This window comes from Bubalus kerabau, chromosome 4 (genome assembly GCF_029407905.1).
Source record: "Bubalus kerabau isolate K-KA32 ecotype Philippines breed swamp buffalo chromosome 4, PCC_UOA_SB_1v2, whole genome shotgun sequence".
Taxonomy (NCBI): Eukaryota; Metazoa; Chordata; class Mammalia; order Artiodactyla; family Bovidae; genus Bubalus; species Bubalus kerabau.
Window position 1 is genome coordinate 120,163,363 of NC_073627.1, and position 19,722 is coordinate 120,183,084.

A 19,722-nucleotide genomic window follows, 5' to 3' on the forward strand; every position below is an offset into this window, starting at 1 on the left:
GTTGTGAAATTTTTCTTTAAAAATATTGAGAGGAACAGCTACTTGAAAAGCACAAAAATAAAATAATGCCCCAATCTATATAAAGCATGAATTGAAAAATAAAGAGACAATACTTTAGAGATGCCTCTTCAATTTATGATCTTCACAACTGACAAGGTGGTTTTTCAAACCTCAGAACCTCACTCGAAGCCTCATGTTTAGATCCCTACTAGATTGACATGAAACAGAACCCTATGGGATTCTTCCCGGTCCTCACTTGCCTTAGCACAGCTTTTAATCTCTTTAGACTTCAATTACCTAAACCAAATAGAAAAGATCTTGAGTTGACCTAGAGGATACTTGAGGGTTCTTTCAAGCTCTGAAAATCCAACTCTATAATCATACTTCCTGAGTGGGATTCAGGATGAATCTCCCTTTGAATATATTCTTATTGGGTTGACACTTTAGGGCTTTTGCTTCACCAGAACTGATGAAATAAGTACTTTATTTCAATATTAGTCAAGAATGTTTAATCACATTTAAACAGATAAGCCTGAGAACAGTAAGAATATCCTTCAGTCCTTATGCCAAAGCACACTGCTCTCAGATGGGTCCTTGTCACACATTTGATTCCCAGTCAATGGCCTCTGGGCATCTCACTAAGGAGCAGCCTCCAAGATGCCCCTGGGACAGCCAGGGAGACAGAGAAGCAATGTTTCCTTTGGCCTTTTCTATATCAGGCTCCTAGGATATAATTAGGAGGTAGCTCCCAGAGCAGACAGAAGCACAAAAGTTGAAAAGTGTCCACAGAGAGAAAAGGGAGAGAATGAGCAGACATCTTGTCTGGAGATGTTCTAAGATTCAAAGATTATGTGACAGGTGATGACGGACTCCAGCCCTTGGATTCAAATATTATGTGATAAGTGATGAAGCAGCCCAGCCTTTGGGGGCCAAGGAAGAAGGTCTCAGAACCAGCCAAAGTCAGGAAGGCACCAAACTATCTCCATATTATGGGAGTTGAAACTCAAGCTCTAAGACTGCAGGGCACCAGACATTTTCTTGTCTCAAAAAGAAAAAAAAAAAAGTTTATTTTTTTAAGGCAGGAAAGAATAGAAGTTAAAAGAATTTTCCCAAGCTGACCACAACCTTATGAAATTCTAAAATGTCCTCACTGTGCTATTCTCTAGTTCTAAGATGGATCCTTCATGCCTCTACAGTTCAAAAATGTAAAGATCCATCAGACCAGTCCCTCCTTTTAAAGCAAGGAAGCAAGCTTAGGGTGGACCAGTAACTTGTCCAAATTATCCAGCTAATTAGCTGGACACAATTTCAATTCCTGCTTTGCTCCCTTACTCTTAGACCCCAACTGTGTCAAAGGGTCCATAAAGTTGGACAAAAAGCAGAAGATCCATGTTCTCTGTGCAGGTGCCCTGTGCCAGCTCACTAGGGCACTGGGAGGCAGGACTGCTCTTCACTGAGACAGAGAGCTTGGAGGTGCAGTAAGTATATGCGCTTTTGGGGGAGATGAGCGAGATCATGAGTTTCCCTGGTAGCTCAGTGGTAGAGAATCTGCCTGCAATGCAGAAGCCGCAGGAGATGTGGGTTTGATCCCTCAGTCAAGAAAATCCCCTGGAGGAGGGCATGGCAACCCACTTCAATATTCTTGCCTGGAGAATTCCATGGACAGAGGAGCCTGGTGGGCTACAGTCCATAGGAATGCAAAGAGTCAGACATGACTGAAGCAGCTTAGCACGCAGAAAGAGATCATGTTCACAGCCCTCTTCTTACTCCTCCTGTGATTTTTCCAGCTGAATTAAACTATGCTCATGAGCAGGTCTAGAGGTCTGAATAGATCGCGGTGAAATGGGTTAAAACACATAACTGCACTTGAGATGCAATCCAGGCAGAATGTCAAAGCCAAAAGGAACCCCACTTATGCCACTACCAGAATATAGTCTTCAGATTTTATTTGATCTTTCCTAACTCTCTGGCATTGGTTCGAAGGTCACTGTTATGTTTTGATTGTTCCAATTTGCAAAACAAATTTGAAATTATTTCTGGCTTGTTTACTTCTCTCATCTAGGGAAAGAAAAAAATGTATTCTCCAGGCAACCACCTCAAATCCACTTAACAGAGAGCTCACCAATCCTTAAACTTCATCCAACAGATGTACTAACATTCTGATATTTCTGACTTTTTTTTTTTAATTGCATGACCCTGTTGTGTAAATACTGATTGAGATAGCACCGACAGTTGTGTGAGCGGCTTGGATTCCAGCCAGGGGAAAAGGAATTAATGAGAGCAGCCAGGAACAGAGATTTCAAGACAGAGAATCCTCCTTTCACATCGTTTACTGCTTTCATAATTAACTGTAAATGACGACCCAGGACCTCCACTGCACATGGCCTTATATGACCATAGAGAAGTTCAAAGCATAGGGGTTAACAGCTCTGCCTGGGAAGTTGCCTAGGTTCAGCTTCAGTTCTGACACACAAAACCTGTGTGATCTTGGGGATGTCATTCAACCTCCATAAACCTAAGTTTGTGTATCTCTAAAGTGGGGGCAACTGCTAGCACCCACACTGAAGAATTGCTTAAGATAAAATGATGCGTGCTTAGTCGCTCAGTCATCCAACTCTTTGCGACCCCATGAACTGTAGTCTGCCACGCTCTTCTATCCATGGGATTCTCTAGGCAAGAATATTGGAGTGGGTTGTCATGCCCTCCTCCAGGATCTTCCCAACCCAGGGATTGAACCTGTGACTCCTGCATTCCAGATTCTTTACCACCGAGCCACCATGGAACATCTTCAACAAAGCACAGCACAGATTCACACTCATTTTAATGCCCAGAAGTATATACAGTTCTCTCCCTGAGGGAGAGAAGTATATGGGAAGACAGGGCCTCTGATACATGCTATGACACAGGCGACAAGCACTCTCCCTAGAGGGCATGTCAGCTGAGGGGCGGTCCGTCCCTCTGCTCCTTCCTCTCTTCTGTGCTGTTGGAGTCCTGCCCCTGCGGGTAAAGCCTGGGTCTCCCAGAGCTAATGATGACCCCATGGGTCAGTCTATCACATTCTGGATTCGGTATTAGAAAGGTCAGATGCTTTAGTTATGAGCCACCTTCTCTACCCTTAGCTTTAGCAATAATGAACTGATCACCTTAATTCTTTGTCTTATTTCTCAATTACTTTAGAATTTGGTTGTTGAGGGTTATTTATTGAGTCTCTCTCAAGCTCATCAAAAAGCCATTCTTCCTATGACACCGTTGTTTTTTTTTTTTTTTTTTAGCCCCGTGGGATTCTAAAACCATTGCCTGGTGATTCAGCTTGAAGAATCATCACCACTGACCCAACTCTCACAGTCGGAGTACTTTTGTAGTTCACTAAACACATCCCAAGGGCTGAATATGCCCTATCCCAAGCTTACTGCAAGGGATTTGGAGCCCCATGACTCTGCAAGCCTTTTTTGAACTATCTTGAAACTCAGAAGCAATATTTCCAATTGCTCAATATTTCTTAGAAAAAGAAAAATACGGTCTTATAGACTCTGTTCCTTTTTGCCCATTATCACAATTCCAAAGAAAATGCAAAAATCATCATGTAAAGAAAAGCTCAGTCATCATCTGAGATTGTGGATTTCACCCTATGGACAAAGCTCTCAGGAAACGTGGGGTTCATGACAACTTCACACAAGGTCTTAATGTCACTTTGCTAATAATTATTGAGCCCAAAGGGATGTAGAGATAAACAGAATATGATTTCCACTCTCAAAGATCTCCTAGACTGAAGTGGGAGAGATGCATAAATAATTACAATGTACTTTGTTAATACAACCTGCTCTGAGTGTATTGGAAAGCATGCCTCATCCCAGGGAAGATGGGAGAGGAAGGTATCAAAGAAAGTTTGCTACTATAGCGGATACCTTACTCAAGACAAATAAATGAAGTTAGCTATTTATGAGTGCAGAGGGAACGGGTGTCAGGATGCTCCAATGGATGGAGAAGATGAGCAAACAGAGAGGCATGGGATGTGCTGGAAGACATCATCCACCAGGGAGAGCAGATGAGGCTGGAAGGCTTGTCAGAGACAAGCTCAGGAAGAGGCCAGAATGTCGCCCTAAGATCACCTGGGCCAAAAGATAGGAGGTCACTTTGTTCAGAGCTGAAGGAAAGAGAGGGTAGCAGTTGAGATGCTGATGCCAAAGCCAGAATGCTTGTTAAAAAAAAAAAAAAAAAAACTTATGTGTGGGATCCTAAAAATCAGATTTCTTTGCCCCAGAAATTGGTTCTTCAGTGAATAGTTTTTTTAGCAAACTCACCTGTGTGTATGTCAGTGCTGGACTTGCAAAGGTATGTGGATGCAAAGGTATGTGGATGCACACGTATTCTTGGCCTTCATGTCTAGTGGAGACCAAGAAAGACTTGGCTAGGCAAAGAGAGGAGGGAAGAGCAAAGAAGAGCATGTGCAAAGTCCTGGACTTGAAGGAGCATCAGGACTCCTGGGGTCAAGAGACAGGAGGTCACTGTGTCCAGAGCTGAAGGAGAGAGAGGGTAGCAGTCGAGATGCTGATGCCAAAGCTAGGATGCTTGTTAAAAAAAAAAAAAAAAGCCTATTTGGATGATTATATTTTGTTTTTAATGCCAAAACTATGATGTAACAACAGGAGATTTCTAATACTGCCCATCTGGAATTTAAAAGGCATATTTTTGGGGGGCACCACCTTTATCTGAGAGCTGAAGGAAACAGACATGATACAGCAGCCAGACAGACAGCGCTGTAATGCTCTCAACCACTGGAAAGAGAACCACTGACAGAGGCATGGGGCAGGAGTTCCTGCAAGAGCTGCGGACAGTCACTGAGGAGATGGGGGCCACTAGGAGATCTTCACTCAGGGCACCCTGCTTCAAGGAAAGCCAGTCAATGTGAGACTCCGGAAGCCCTAGGATTCTAGGCTAGCTGTCCATTTTATCGCTTCCTGGGCCCAGCTTTTCATCAAGAAAGCACTTTTAGCTTATACATTCACTTGATTCATAAACCAAAGACACAGCAAGTGCCTACCGTTGATATGGGCTGGGTCTTCATCTCTAAGTTTCCTAGGTGGCAATGAGTATTAGGCATCATCAGCCATTCACGTTAACAATTAGTGGCAGAAATACTACCCATCTGGAAGCAGGGGTGCAAAACCAGCATAAGCAGGCTTTCATACCCAAATCGAATGGACTTTGCAATGGGATTAGGGGTGCGTGATCACCTTTACTGATAGTGAGAAAGGTCATCTCTGGCCAAATGGGAAAAATAAAAATGAACAACTCTAACTACAGTGGTGATGACTTGTCCCTGGTGGATAAGACAATGGAGAGTGTAATCAAAAGGACAAATTCCTGGTTTCCCTTGAAACAAAGCCTGCCACCTGGGTTAGAATCAGATGTGGACAGCCAGAGCCACCAACTTTCTGGTCCAACCAGGACACTTCTCTTTGAGGGAGGGAGTGAAGAAATCACCAGAAATCACATCATTTTGCCAACTACAAATTGGCACTTACCATCTCCCTCCACAAGAATTAAATCATGAGCTCATGCAGCTGATCTTCAACATCCCCTGAACCGAGTTCAGGGCAGAGATCAGGAATGATGCCTCTGTACTCTGGAAAAAACTGTCAGAACAGGTCTTCAGATACTTAGATACTTTCAGAAGATTTTGAGCCCAATTCTTGCATCTCCTCATATCTAGAAAAGCACTAACATCCTTCATGGTGACATCTGTTCCTCATGACTAGCAGCAACCTTCTGAAAAGAGGTATGTGCCTGATTGCATGCACTTCCCCTTCACCAAAATCACATATATGCTGACCTTCCACCCTGCCTCTTTGGAGCAGTTCCTCAGAGCTATCTGAAATGCTGTCTCCGGAACTATAGTCTTCATTTTGCTCCAAATAAAATTTAACTCATAACTCTCATGTTGTGGTTATTTTTTTCAGTAGACAATATGCTAAGCAAGATTCTTCTCCAATCCTTTAACCTTGTCATTTAAAATTTTTTAAGGAAATCAAGCAACTTGAAAGACACTGCATGAATCCTGCCTCATCTTTCTATCATTGTGACCCAAGATTTCTGTAAGGGACATTCTTGTCCACAGATGCTTGTTCTCATGGTGAAATGTGAGAGTAGATGCAGGAGATGCAGATAGTATATCTGAAAAGAACTCCTAGGTTATATGAAATAAAATAACTTATGCTGACACGCTGTATATAACATTATATTAATACCTGGTGTAATGTCTTATTAGGAAGTTAGTAAGATAAAATAACAACAAAAAAAAATCTTGGTGAGAAAAGTAATGTTTTTAGGACACAGAAAAATGCAATTTTTTGCTTCTGAAGGTAGGTTACTTACATGTTTAAATTTTGGACTATCACAGGGAGCCAACATAGCATTCAGTTAAGGAAGGAAATATAAAGACTGAGAGCATCGGTGACCTGTCCAAGGTTGTTGAAGATGTAGATGAGAGGCAGAGGCAAATTCAACTTTATGTCAGTCATGGTCTCATTCTAGCACACCAAGAACTAACTTGAACTTGCAAAGAAAGACTTTCTTGTTTGGGGCAATTCCTAACACTGTCAGGGCTCTACAAATGGACTGATCCAAATTATAGTGATCATGCATGATAATAATGATAAATAATGATTAACCCCCAAAGTGAAGCCTCCACACAGCTCACTAGGAAAGATAGTCCATGTCAACACAGAGCAGAGATACAGCAGGAGCTGGAGAGTTTGGGGTCTTGGGGAGGACTGGTGACCACTGGTCAATCATGATAGTCTCCCACAAGTGGCATCATTCAACCACCTGAGCTCAGAATAAATGGAAGGCAGAGTTTTGAGGCACCTAAAATACCAAATTATTCCTATTGATTTCAACCTCTTTGCAACTAGCTCCACTGTAACTATTTAAATGACTAGATTAGATGTGTTTTTTAATAAAGAGAATCTAGAAAAACTAATCAGCTTTCTATTCTTTATACACACACACATGAGAGAGTCAGTTCCTAGGCAGGTTGATAAGGAGTCTAGGGGTCCACAAGGAGAGAGGGGTCTGGAATTCTCAAGGAGGAAGAAAGGACAAACTTTTTTTCTTTCTCCACATTCCTTAGGATTATATAACAGTAATGTATCCTGCCTGAGGACAGTCTTTGGATTAAACCTTCTGGCTAATTCTGTTATCTTAAAATGTAAATTATGGGAGTAGGTCTGATGAGGTCTTTACAACCTCCAGACATTCTTTGGATTATATAACCTCATTGTTAACACTAGCAAGGGGGTACTCTTTCTGCCCCCTTCTGATGCCTATGTCAGAAGCTTTCTCTATCTACTTTATACTTTAATAAAACTTTATTACACAAAAGCTCTGAGTGATCAAGCCTCATCTCTGGCCCCGGATTAAATTCTTCTCCTCCGGGGGCCAAGAATCCCGGTGTCTTCGCATGATTCAACAACAACCTTTCACACACAAAAGCAAATAATTTTCTAACCAAATCCATAAATGGCCAACTGAAACAAATGTGCCTATATCTTTATAGCTAATTACAGATATATAAAATGCCAGAATGTTTAAAAATTTAGGGAAGATACAAAGCAATGGTAATGATGTGAAACCTATTTTACATTATTTTAGATCATACTTAATTAAATCTGACAAAGTTTTAGGTGTCAGAAACCAAGGTCAATAGAAAGTCCAGAAATAAACCCACACCCCTATGGTCAATTAATCTACAACAAAGGATGCAAGGACATATAATGGAGAAAAGACAGTCTCTTTAATAAGTAATGTGGAGAAAATTCAACAGCTACATGTAAAAAGGATGAAATTAGAACATGCTCTAATACCATATACAAAAATAAATTAAAAATTGATTAAAGATCTAAATGTAAGGCTAGATACTATAAAACTCTCAAGCAGAACACTCTGACATAAATCACTAGCAATATCTTTTTGGATCCACCTCCTAGAATAATAAAAATAAAAACAAAAATAAACAAATGGGACTTAGTTAAACTTAAAAGCTTTTGTACAGCAAAGGAAACCATAAAAAAAATGAAAAGACTATGCACAGAATGGGAGAAAATATTTGCAACAAGGGATTAATCTCCAAAATACACAAATGGATCAAAAGTAAAAAAAAAAAAAAAAAAATCAAAATTGGGCAGAAGACCTTAACAGACATGTCTCCAAAGAAGATACACAGATGGTCAAAAAGCACATGAAAAAATGCTCAACATCACTAATTATTAGAGAAATGCAAATCAAAACTATAATGAGATATCATCTCACACAAGTTAGAATGGCCATCATCAAAAAGTGTACAAACAGTAAATGCTAGAGAGGGTAGGAGAAAAGGGAACCCACCTACCCTGTTGGTGGGAATACAAATTGGTGCAACCATTATGGAGAATAGTATGGAGGCTCCTTAAAAAACTAAAAATAGAACTGCCCTATGACCCAGCAATCTGACTCCTAGGCATATACCCAGAGAAAACCGTACTGTGAAAAGTTACATGCACCCCAGTGGTCACCGCAGCATGATTTACAACAGCCAGGACATGGAAGCATCATCAGCGGAGGAATGGCTAAAGATGAGGTACATATATACAATGGAATATTACTCAACTATAAAAAAGAACAAAATAATGTCATTTGCAGCAACATGGCTGGACCTAGAGATTGTCAGAGCCGAAGATAGGCAGAGAAAGACAAGTGTCACACAGTATCACTTATATGTGGAATCTAAAAAAAAAACAAAACACAAATGAACATATTTACAAAACAAACAGACTCAGACTAAGAAAACAAACACGATTACCAAAGGGATGAAAGTGAAAGTGAAGTCACTCAGTCATGTCCGACTCTTTCCCACCCCATGGACTGTAGCCTACCAGGCTCCTCTGTCCATGGGATTTTCCATGCAAGAGTACTGGAGTGGATTGCCATTTCCTTCTCCGGGGGATCTTCCCGACCCAGGGATGGAACCCAGGTCTCCGGCATTGTAGACAGACACTTTACTGTCTGAGCCACCAGGGAGGGATAAATTAAGGGATTGGGATTAACATATACACACTGCTACGTACAAAATAGATAGTCAACAAGGAACTAGTGTATAACACAGGGATTATTAATACTCTATAATAATCTATATGGGGAAAGAATCTGAAAAGAGTGGATATATGTATAACTGAATCACCTTGCTGTACACCTGAAACACAACACTGTAAATCAACTATAATCCAATATAATATAAAAATTTAAAGAAAAAGGAAATCAAGGTGAAGTACATAAGATGCAATGTCTCAAAGCTCCCTGGAAACATCTGAGTTTCCAAAAGGATATGTCAGTAAAAAAAAAAAAAAAAAAAAAAAGCCAACTGTTTTGGCTTCTAATGAATATGCTTTTAACTCTGAAGGTAGGTTTATTGGTAAATATGCCCACTCACTCACACCTACACACACACTCATGCACACAGATACATATACACAAACCTTTAACAATTTGTTTCTGTTGATTAGTTACTGTGTCCCATTTGAGTCCCTGTCTTAATTTTTTAAAAAGCTTTTCAAAAAAAGAAAAAAATTATTTGGCTACACAGAAGTCTTAGTTGTGGCATGCAGGATCTTTATTTGAAGAACGTGGGATTCAGTTCCCCAACCAAGGACCAAACCAGGGCCCCCTGCATTGGGAAAAGCTTTTTACAGAGGATGCTTTCTAGAATGGTTTGCCTAGGATAATATTGTGGAGTTTATTAACCAGTTAATAAAAATCTACCTCTAAATTCAATAAAACCAGGTGAGCAGATGATTCTCTCGGCAGGACTCCAAAATAAACCTGAGGGTTAATTTATCTCTTGGCACATGTTTATGGCATTCATTCACAGTGAGGAAACTGGGTGATGAGAAAAGGCAGGGCTGAAAAGAGAGCAGTTCGACACATCTGTTACCTCTCTACCATCGGAAAATGAGTGTGGCTCTGCCGTGAAGAGAAAGCAAATTGTGAAGGACTTTGGATATAATTTCTTTTCCATGGGGATGGTCTTGATCCCTGTCTCCTGTACAATGTCACAAACCTCCATCCATAGTTCATCAGGCACTCTATCTATCAGATCTAGTCCCTTAAATCTATTTCTCATTTCCACTGTATAATCATAAGGGATTTGATTTAGGTCATACTTGATATAGGTCATACCTGAATGGTTCCCTACTTTCTTCAATTGAAGTCTGAATTGGCAATAAGGAGTTCATGATCTGAGCCACAGTCAGCTCCTGGTCTTGTTTTATGACTGTATAGAGCTTCTCCATCTTTGGCTGCAAAGAATATAATCAATCTGATTTCGGTGTTGACCATCTGGTGATGTCCATGTGTAGAGTCTTCTCTTGTGTTGTTGGAAGAGGGTGTTTGCTATGACCAGTGCATTCTCTTTGCAAAACTTTATTAGACTTTGCCCTGCTTCATTCGTATTCCAAGGCCAAATTTGCCTGTTACTCCAGGTGTTTCTTGACTTCCTACTTTTGCATTCCAGTCTCCTATAATGAAAAGGACATTTTGGGGGGGGGGGGCGGTGTTAGTTCTAAAAGGTCTTGTAGGTCTTCATAGAACCGTTCAACTTCAGCTCTTCAGCATCACTGGTTGGGGCATAGGCTTATATGCAGAGTACATCATGACAAACGTTGGGCTGGAAGAAGCACAAGCTGGAATCAAGATTGCCGGGAGAAATATCAATAACCTCAGATATGCAGATGACACCACCCTTATGGCAGAAAGTGAAGAGGAACTAAAAAGCCTCTTGATGAAAGTGAAAGAGGAGAGGGAAAAAGTTGGCTTAAAGTTCAACATTCAGAAAACGAAGATCGTGGCATCTGGTCCCATCACTTCATGGCAAATAGATGGGGAAACAGTGGAAACAGTGCCAGACTTTATTTTTTTGGGCTCCAAAATCACTGCAGATGGTGATTGCAGCCATGAAATTAAAAGACACTTACTCCTTGGAAGGAAAGTTATGACCAACCTGCTGCTGCTGCTAAGTCGCTTCAGTCATGTCTGACTCTGTGCGACCCCATAGACGGCAGCTCACTAGGCTCCCCCATCCCTGGGATTCTCCAGGCAAGAACACTGGAGTGGGTTGCCATTTCCTTCTCCAATTCATGAAGGTGAAAAGTGAAAGTGAAGTCGCTGAGTCGTGTCCGACTCTTAGCGACCCCATGGACTGCAGCCCACCACGCTCCTCCGCCCATTGGATTCTCCAGGCAAGAGTACTGGAGTGGGGTGCCATTGCCTTCTCTGTGACCAACCTAGATAACGTATTGAAAAGCAGAGACATTACTTTGCCAACAAAGGTCCATCTAGTCAAGGCTATGGTTTTTCCAGCGGTCATGTATGGATGTGAGAGTTGGACTGTGAAGAAAGCTGAGTGCCAAGGAATTGATGCTTTGGAACTGTGGTGTTGGAGAAGACTCTTGAGAGTCCCTTGGACTGCAAGGAGATCCAACCAGTTCATCCTAAAGGAGATCAGTCCTGGGTGTTCATTGGAAGGACTGATGTTGAAGCTGAAACTCCAATACTTTGGAGTTTCACCTGATGCGAAGAGTTGACTCACTGGAAAAGACTCTGATGCTGGGAGGGATTGGGGGCAGGAGGAGAAGGGGACGACAGGATGAGATGGCTGGATGGCATCACCGACTAGATGGACATGAGTTTGAGTAAACTCCAGGAGTTGGTGATGGACAGGGAGGCCTGGTGTGCTGCGATTCATGGGGTCACAAAGAATCGGACACGACTGAGTGACTGAACTGAACTGAACTGAACTTGGATATAATAATTTTCATGGACAAACAACGAGGTCCTACTGTATAGCACAGGGAACTATATTCAATATCCTGTGATAAATCATAATGGAAAAGAATATGAAAAAGTATGTTTTGTGAACTGAGTTACTTTGCTGTATAGCAGCAAAACACAACATAGTAAATCAACTATACTGCAATAAGATTTAAAAAAAAAAAAAAAGAATTTTACTAGCATCACCAATGATGATTCTAACTTTTGTCAAGGAGTTTTGAATTGTGAGTTTCACATGTTCCCTCTCCTTTGTATATTAAGATAGCAACAAAGTTGGGTGCAATTTAAAACATGCAAAGAAAATGTTTCACATGTATTAGATGGATGGATAGGTGTTCAAATAGCCTGATGGTCACACTAGTTCCTGGACTGTAGCTTTGTGAGATTTTCCCTTTTTACTAGATTTTTAAAAGCATTTCTTTGCATGTGGTAGGTTCATACCTAGCCTTGAGGTTAGGGAAGAAATTAACATTTCAGTGGTCCAGACTATCTCATTACTCATCACTGACCTCAAACCTTCTTCATCTCCCAGTGGGCGGCGGGTGGTCAGATTTACTTGTGATAATAATTAAGGAGAAAATCAGTTTTTTCTCATTTTTATCCTGTTCTTTCTCATTTTCCAACTTATTATATTTCAAGCTGATTAAGCAATTTTCACACTAATGTCAACATTGATTAATCAGAGAACTATTGGGATAAATGGAAAAACTCCAGCACAGGATTGGTGTGACACTGGCTAGAATTCCAAGTTTTTAGTAAGGAGAAAAATGCACCATGCCATTTTTAATATCCAATAAGACATAAGAAGAAAGAGCCTGGGTTTAACATGTGCCAGAGAACCAGTGACCCTGGGCTACAGCCGAAGTCTGAATAATGGCCTCACTATTCCCAAGAGACTCATGCAGACTCTGACTTTTCAAACTGGATAAGGAAATGGGACTGAAAAGTATATTTAAACAGACATTATAAAAGTTAGAAAATAAGGGGTCTTAATATACATCAAGCTCTGAGAAACTTTTCTATAAAGAGCCATGTAAATTGACCATTTTTACCTAACTGTGCTCGATTTCCTCACATGTGTCTTTGATAGACCCTTCTGGAAATTCAGCCTTGGTTTCTGAGAAAAGTTAAGCTGGAAGAGTTAGACATACACAGATATGAGACATGATCGGAGCTCCTTCTGATATTAGAAAACATCTCCTGCAATCCTACCCCATAAATATCAGACTTTATTGCTTAAACGTGAAGTTGGATGCTTGGTGTTTAAGTTTTATATACCTAGTGAACTGCCATCTCAATAAATAAAACTATCTATTAATAAGGAGTGAAAATATACAACTTGTAAAAAAAAAAAGAAAATATATAACTTGTATTATATAACATGTGTATATATATTGCATATACTTATATATAACCTATATATTATATATAATATATATTAACTTCCTAATAAAATGTCTCTATTTACAAAACAAAATTGTAGGGTATTTTTATTATAAAATATATCTGTACATTGCATTTGTTATCAACATAACCTGCATCTCTGAGTCTTTTCTGAATAAAAAGAAATAACTTACATGTAGCAACAATAGGAAAAGGAGGGCGAGAAGGCCCCGTAACATGACTTCCAGAGAACAAGATGCAGCTCTCCTCCTCCCGACTCCCACCCCACCCCTGGAAGCTCTCGGCAGGATGCTGTGCTAGGCTCATGCAAGACTCAAAGGAAACAAACAGAGTCTGCCCTGAATTCAAAACCTTCACCTGCAGATGCTGTCAAGTTTACCATCACCTCGTCTCACCGAAGCCCCCTCGTACTGCTGGACTAAGCAAACCTCCTCAAAGCTGGCTACACAGTTTACCTGTGGATGGAGATTAATTAGGTCAGCCCATGGAAGAGATGACCAGACGCTGCCCTTTCCTCTACAGAAAGACTGATAAAGTAGAATCCAAACTGAATGCCTCCGGAGAGTGATAAGATACATGTAGAGTATCAGTGGTTCTCAAACTTGACTGCCTAACAAGAATCACCTGGGAGGTTTCTAAAACTCAATCCAAAAGCTCTGGCTGCATGCCAAGAATGCTTAGCTCCAGCTCTCTGGTGGGTGGTACCTTGGGCAGCAACAGAAAAGCCTCCCAGGAGATGCCACTGTGCAGCCAGGGCTTGAGGGCCATTGTTTTGCTTGTTCCTGATACACCTAGCAGTCAGGAGAGGGGGCATCCTGTTCCAAAGGCCTGAAACTGAAGACACTACAGGAAACTGACAACAAAGAGGTCTGCTTACCTAAATGTAGAACCTGAAAAACTTGAAACAAAATTAGCAGAGACCTTGTGAGTTAATTGCTGCTGCTGCTAAGTCGCTTCAGTCGTGTCCGACTCTGTGCGACCCCAGGGACAGCAGCCCACCAGGCTCCCCAGTCCCTGGGATTCTCCAGGCAAGAACACTGGAGTGGGTTGCCATTCCTTCTCCAATGCATGAAAGTGAAGTCACTCAGTCGTGTCCGACTCCTAGCGACCCCATGGACTGCAGCCTACCAGGCTCCTCCATCCATGGGATTTTCCAGGCAAGAGTCCTGGAGTGGGTTGCCATTGCCTTCTCCTAGTCAATTAAACCCCCCAAATTCAGCCTTTCAAGAGCTGTGATTGGCTGGAGGGCCCAAGTCCCCTGCCTCAAGTGTGACTTGGAATCCAGCACAAGCTTCTGGTTTTGATATATGGCAAAACCAGTACAGTATTGTAAAGTTAAAAAATAAAATAAAATAAATTAATTAATTAATTTTAAAAAAAAAGGAGATAAAGATGCTTTTTGAAGGAAATTTCAGACTTCACGCTTCTAGAAACACTGAATTCCAAATTAAGTACTTGAGGCAAATGGCAGGCAAAATACTCCTCTTACTGTTCAATTATTAACTCTCCTTTTTAAAGACACTGTTTTTGTTTTTATGATGAGCCCTTGCAGTTAAATGTGTGTAAAGACCCTGATGCTGGGAAAGAGTGAAGGCAGAAGAAGGGGGCAACAGAGGATGAGATGGTTGAATGATATCACTGAATCAATGGACATGAGTTTGAGCAAACTCCAGGAGATGGTGAAGGACAGGGAAGGCTAGTGTGCTGTCCATGGGGGTGCAAAGAGTCAGGCATAACTTACCGACTGAATAACAACAAGTTACATGCACATATGATGTGACCCCAGTGAGATCCTTTAAGTGGGAGGGCAGGGAAGAACCTGGGGTCAGCTACCAAAAGAATCTGTAGCCCTTGTTCTTAAAACCAAGCATTTTTGAAAAGTCAGGCAGGGCTGTCCTTTGCCCTTGGGAAATTCTTATCTAAATCATCCAAGCAGATTCTGTAGAACCTTAAAAGGAGCTAAGATTTCCTTCACCATACTACAGGCCTAGAGTAAGAATTTCTCAAACTGTAGACACTACAAAGAGTTAAAAAAAAAAAGAAGCTTTTCTATGAAATCATCACCAGGCAACGTAAGATATAAGCTAATTCAATGTTAGGAGTCCTGACACTGAGTAAACACCTCTGTAATATTTATTCAAGAAGTCATAAATTTTAATATGTGCTCATGACACTCTTGAGAGACATTCATAAAAATTAAGGCTTATCAACAGAGTGAGCAAATACATATGAATCATTTCTTTAGGAAAAAAGGCAGGCAATGTATAAGAAAATAATCTTCAAAGCTAAATCTTAATTGAGTAAACATATTGGTTAAAAACCAAATGCTACACTGAGTTTCTGATAAATTTCCTCTCAAAAGCAGCCTGTCAAGTAACAAGCAAAGATTTTCAACAAACTGGCTGAGCCATAATCCTGCTAACATTTAAAATAAAACCCTCTAAAAGTGCTCTTAATCCTTCTCTACATATTTTTAAGAAAGTGTTTCTAGCTGTGAAAAAATCAAATAGAAATAAATATTCAGCAACAAGAAGTTAGAGGACTGAAAAGAAAAGCTAACTAGTTTTGTTCATACTCATCTTAACTAGTCAATTGTTTTAAATGAAGCAATACTTTGTAAAGAAAATAGATCATGTTTCTTAAGTAATTACTTAAACCCCTGGAGCATTAATCATTTGATCATTTTATGACCTAAGAAGGGTAATTGGTTATAGTTTCACATTTGTGATCAGGACTAGCCCACAGAGGAAATCATTCAGAAAATAATAGAGAAGAAATTGATCAAAATTTCCACATGGAAGAGGTTCCACAGCTTCCCCTAAGACTGAGTCAGCAACTCCAGTCCATGGACTCCATCCACTCCTGGCCTGTTTTGTTTGGCCCATGAGTTAAGAACAGTTTTCACATTTTGCAAACAGTTTATAAGCAAGCCTCACTCATTTTTATGCATCACTCATGCCTGGTTTTGTACAACAGCAGAGTTGAACAGTTGTAGCAGAGACTGTGTAGCCTTCAAAGCTGAAAATATTTCCTCTCTGGCCCTTTATAGAAAAAGTTTATAGACTCCCATCTGAGACCTACAAGGGAGCTATGAACAGGGCCCAGATTTGTAGGACCAATCCAGTGATTTTTTTCTACTCAACATTTTGCTCTCCTTGTTGGTCGCTCAGTCATGTCTAACTTTGCAACCTCATGGACTGTGTAGCCTGCTAGGCTCCTCTGGGATTCTCCAGGCAACAGTTTGGAGTGGATAGCCATCCCCTTCTCCAGGGAATCTTCCCAACCCAGGAATCAAACACAGGTCTCCTGTATTGCAGGTGGATTCTTTACCATCTGAGCCCACCAGGGAAGCATCTCTTTAAGCCATTTCAATACGTGGTTCACCCCTGGCATATGTTTGAGAGGTAAGAGGAAGTTGATTAAGCATGAATGCAGGTACTTGAAGTAGAAAGAAGGCATTGAGAATGGAGCCAGAGACAGCAAATGAGGAGGGGACAAAGGTACGATTAATTCACTTCCTAGTTTCACAGGTATGTTTGAAGGAGAATTCTGCTCTAGGATGGACCACATCCAGAGTCTCACCATACCTGATATAGAGGATTTAAATGATGAGACTGGAGGCCTTCTGAATTGATATTAGATCAGATTTGAGGCTTAGAGTTGCTGATGTTTTTAGGGTTAAATCTTTGGGGGATATTAGAATGGAGTGAAAGTATTTTGCTAATGGACATGACATTCATGGGAGCAAGCAGAGGTCAGGCCATACTGGGTTGAATAGTGTTGCCTTGAAATCCATGCAAACCCCAAATCTCAGAAAGTAACTTTATTGAGAAATAGAGTCTATGTAGATATATCAAGCTATGATGAGGTCACACTGAATTAGGATGGGCTCTAATCCAATGACTGCTGTCCTTATGGGAAGAGGGAGAAATGGACACACAGTGGGGAATGCCCTGTGAGCACAGAGACACAGGGGGAGAACTTTACGTGAAGACAGAGTCAGGGACTGAATGGAGGCCTCCACAAGCCAAAGGACACTGCGGATTGCCAGCAACCCCCACAAGCCAGGCAAGATGCATGGAACAGAGACTCCAGCCGGAACCAGGTCCTTGGTTTCAGACTTCAAGCCTCCAGAACTGGGAAGGAAGAAATCTGTCTCAAGCCACCCAGTTTGAGGTGCTTTGTTATGGCAGCTGGAGGGAAGTAATGCAGATGAGCAGGCAAGGGGACATGGCCTTATGGAGAAGAATTCAGATCAAGAGAACAGAAGAAAGCGGTGGAATGTCAAGCCCTGTAAAACCTTTCTATTTGAGACACAAACTTAGAGTACCTCTAGAAGACCTTGAGGGAAAACAAAACAAAAATCCAGAGACCTTGATTCCTAAATCTGATTGGATTTTTACAAACACATGTTACCAATGTAAGCAGAACTGACTCACACTTGAGTCTTCTCTTCCTAACAGGCCTGTTTACAAACCCATTCCTAAACTCCAAGCTTCTCCCAGTCACCCCACTATGACTGGGAAACAAAATGCCTTTTTACCAAAGAGGAAAGTAGATTAACTAACATCACCACGAGGATGTTCCTGACCTATCTCTTCTCTGAAATAATCTTAAATTTCCAGAGATGACCTAATTTTTAAAATAGCTTGTACAGGGTGATTTTTTTTTAAATTGCACACCATTCAAATAGATATAATGAAAATTCAAAAAATTAAAATATGCTTATAAAAAAAAAACCCAAAAAGATATAATGCACATACTCAAAGCCAACTTGTAAAGGAATCATAGTTACTTGTAGAATTTCCCAATGGTTCATGACACACCTCTCATATTACTTGGCACCAGATATTCTAAAGGTTAATTTCCACCACTACCACCACCCCCACCTGTCACACACGCACACACACACGCTTTTCAACATAACGCTGTTGAAGGCTGAAGCTGTGGGTGAGATATTATACATTCCTCCATTTCTTCAAGATTACAAGGAAACAGTAGTAAAGACACAAAGCTGTAGTCACACTATAAAGGTACGTCTAAAATTTGGTGCATGTTGAGTTTTCCTGTGTAATGCAGTCACTGAGTAATAAAAAAATTAGACTTACTGCTTTGAAACTCTGTATAATACACATAAAAACAAATGCCACAAGCTGATGATAAAGCAGTTCCTGAGGTCCATATTTAAGCCACTATTCCAGCTTTTGAGCAGCTAAATTCTTTCTAATCAATTCACAAGGGACTCATCTTGGAATTTTTCTCTTTATCATCATGTCGTGTTATAACTTGGTATGAGTTATTTTCAAGAAATTCTGTCGTCTAGATTCTTAATGAGCTCATAGTATTTTCCCATGGATTTACATTCCTATACACCCTAGAAAATATTGTCTCCTTCTCCCACCTTCCTGTCTCATTATTCTCCTATAGTCTCAAACAGATACGGATTTTAAATAACCCACAGAGAGAGGAAAGCAAATGGCAACTTGATACCATTACTTTGGGAGAGTTCCTTGCTAGTCGAGACACAAGCATTACTCTTCCTAAATTATCAGTTAGCTCCTAAGAAGGGCTAGCTTCCAAAAGAAACAAACAAAACCCACTGACTTCTCTGAGTAGTCTGCAGGACATTTATGAAAATATCTCCTAAGACTAGGAATTCTTAAAAAGTTGTCCATTGTAAACCCAAGACCACCATTGCTCAAAGCAAGAAAGTAACCAGGTATCTTAGCTAAAAGAGGAAATGTAAATATATGTCTTCCTTTTCTCAGCACTCCAAAAAAAAAAAGCACTGAAATGACTGCACACCAGGCAACACCACACCACCACTGTGCCAGAGCTTCTGCAGAAATAAGACCACAACACTGTGCCTAAATTCATCATATGCCTCTGGAGGAGCTCTACCCCAGAGTCTGAGCTCAAGAGCTTCTTCTGGCCTCTGATGCAAGCACTCAGTAAATCTTTCAGTTCAGAGACAGAGACTAACCAGAGGAGGACAGCATGGCAGTCACAAATGGCTCCAAACTTCTTAAACACGTTACCTTATTCTGCTCACACACGTACTGTATCTTCAGGGTGTCCATGGCTCTGATCATGGCTTGCATGGCAGTGAATATGTTTTGGTAAACCAGCTTCGTGAACCCCTTTCTGTCTTCGTCGCTGTAACCAGACCCATGGATGATTCTCATCTGCTTGATAAAGGTGCTTTTGCCACTTTCACCAGTTCCTAATAAGACAAATCAAGTGAAAAATGCAGTCAGCAGTCTTTAAAAGGAATGGAGTGAGAAAAAAGGACTGTGTGGCAGTGTTGGTCAATATCAGGATTAGTAAATTAACATGGGGACTTGGAAAGGGACTGCTGAATACTTATGCAGTTTATGCTGCAGAGTAGTGCCATCCTAAACCCCAGGGCCTGTGCTTTAGAGGGTCACAAATATCACACACACACAATTTATTAAG

The 19,722-nt window shown here is 40.8% G+C and overlaps 1 protein-coding gene across 3 annotated transcripts in view; it reads right to left on the bottom strand.

Annotated features, from left to right (window-relative positions):
- GNA14 (G protein subunit alpha 14) overlaps positions 1 to 19,722 on the bottom strand; it is a 200,147-nt gene that overhangs the window by 65,701 nt on the left and 114,724 nt on the right. For all 3 annotated transcript variants that reach the window (XM_055578373.1, XM_055578374.1, XM_055578375.1), the window contains exon 2: positions 19,305 to 19,489. In XM_055578373.1, the coding sequence (XP_055434348.1) occupies positions 19,305 to 19,489 (185 nt within the window). The remainder of the gene's footprint in view (positions 1 to 19,304; positions 19,490 to 19,722) is intronic.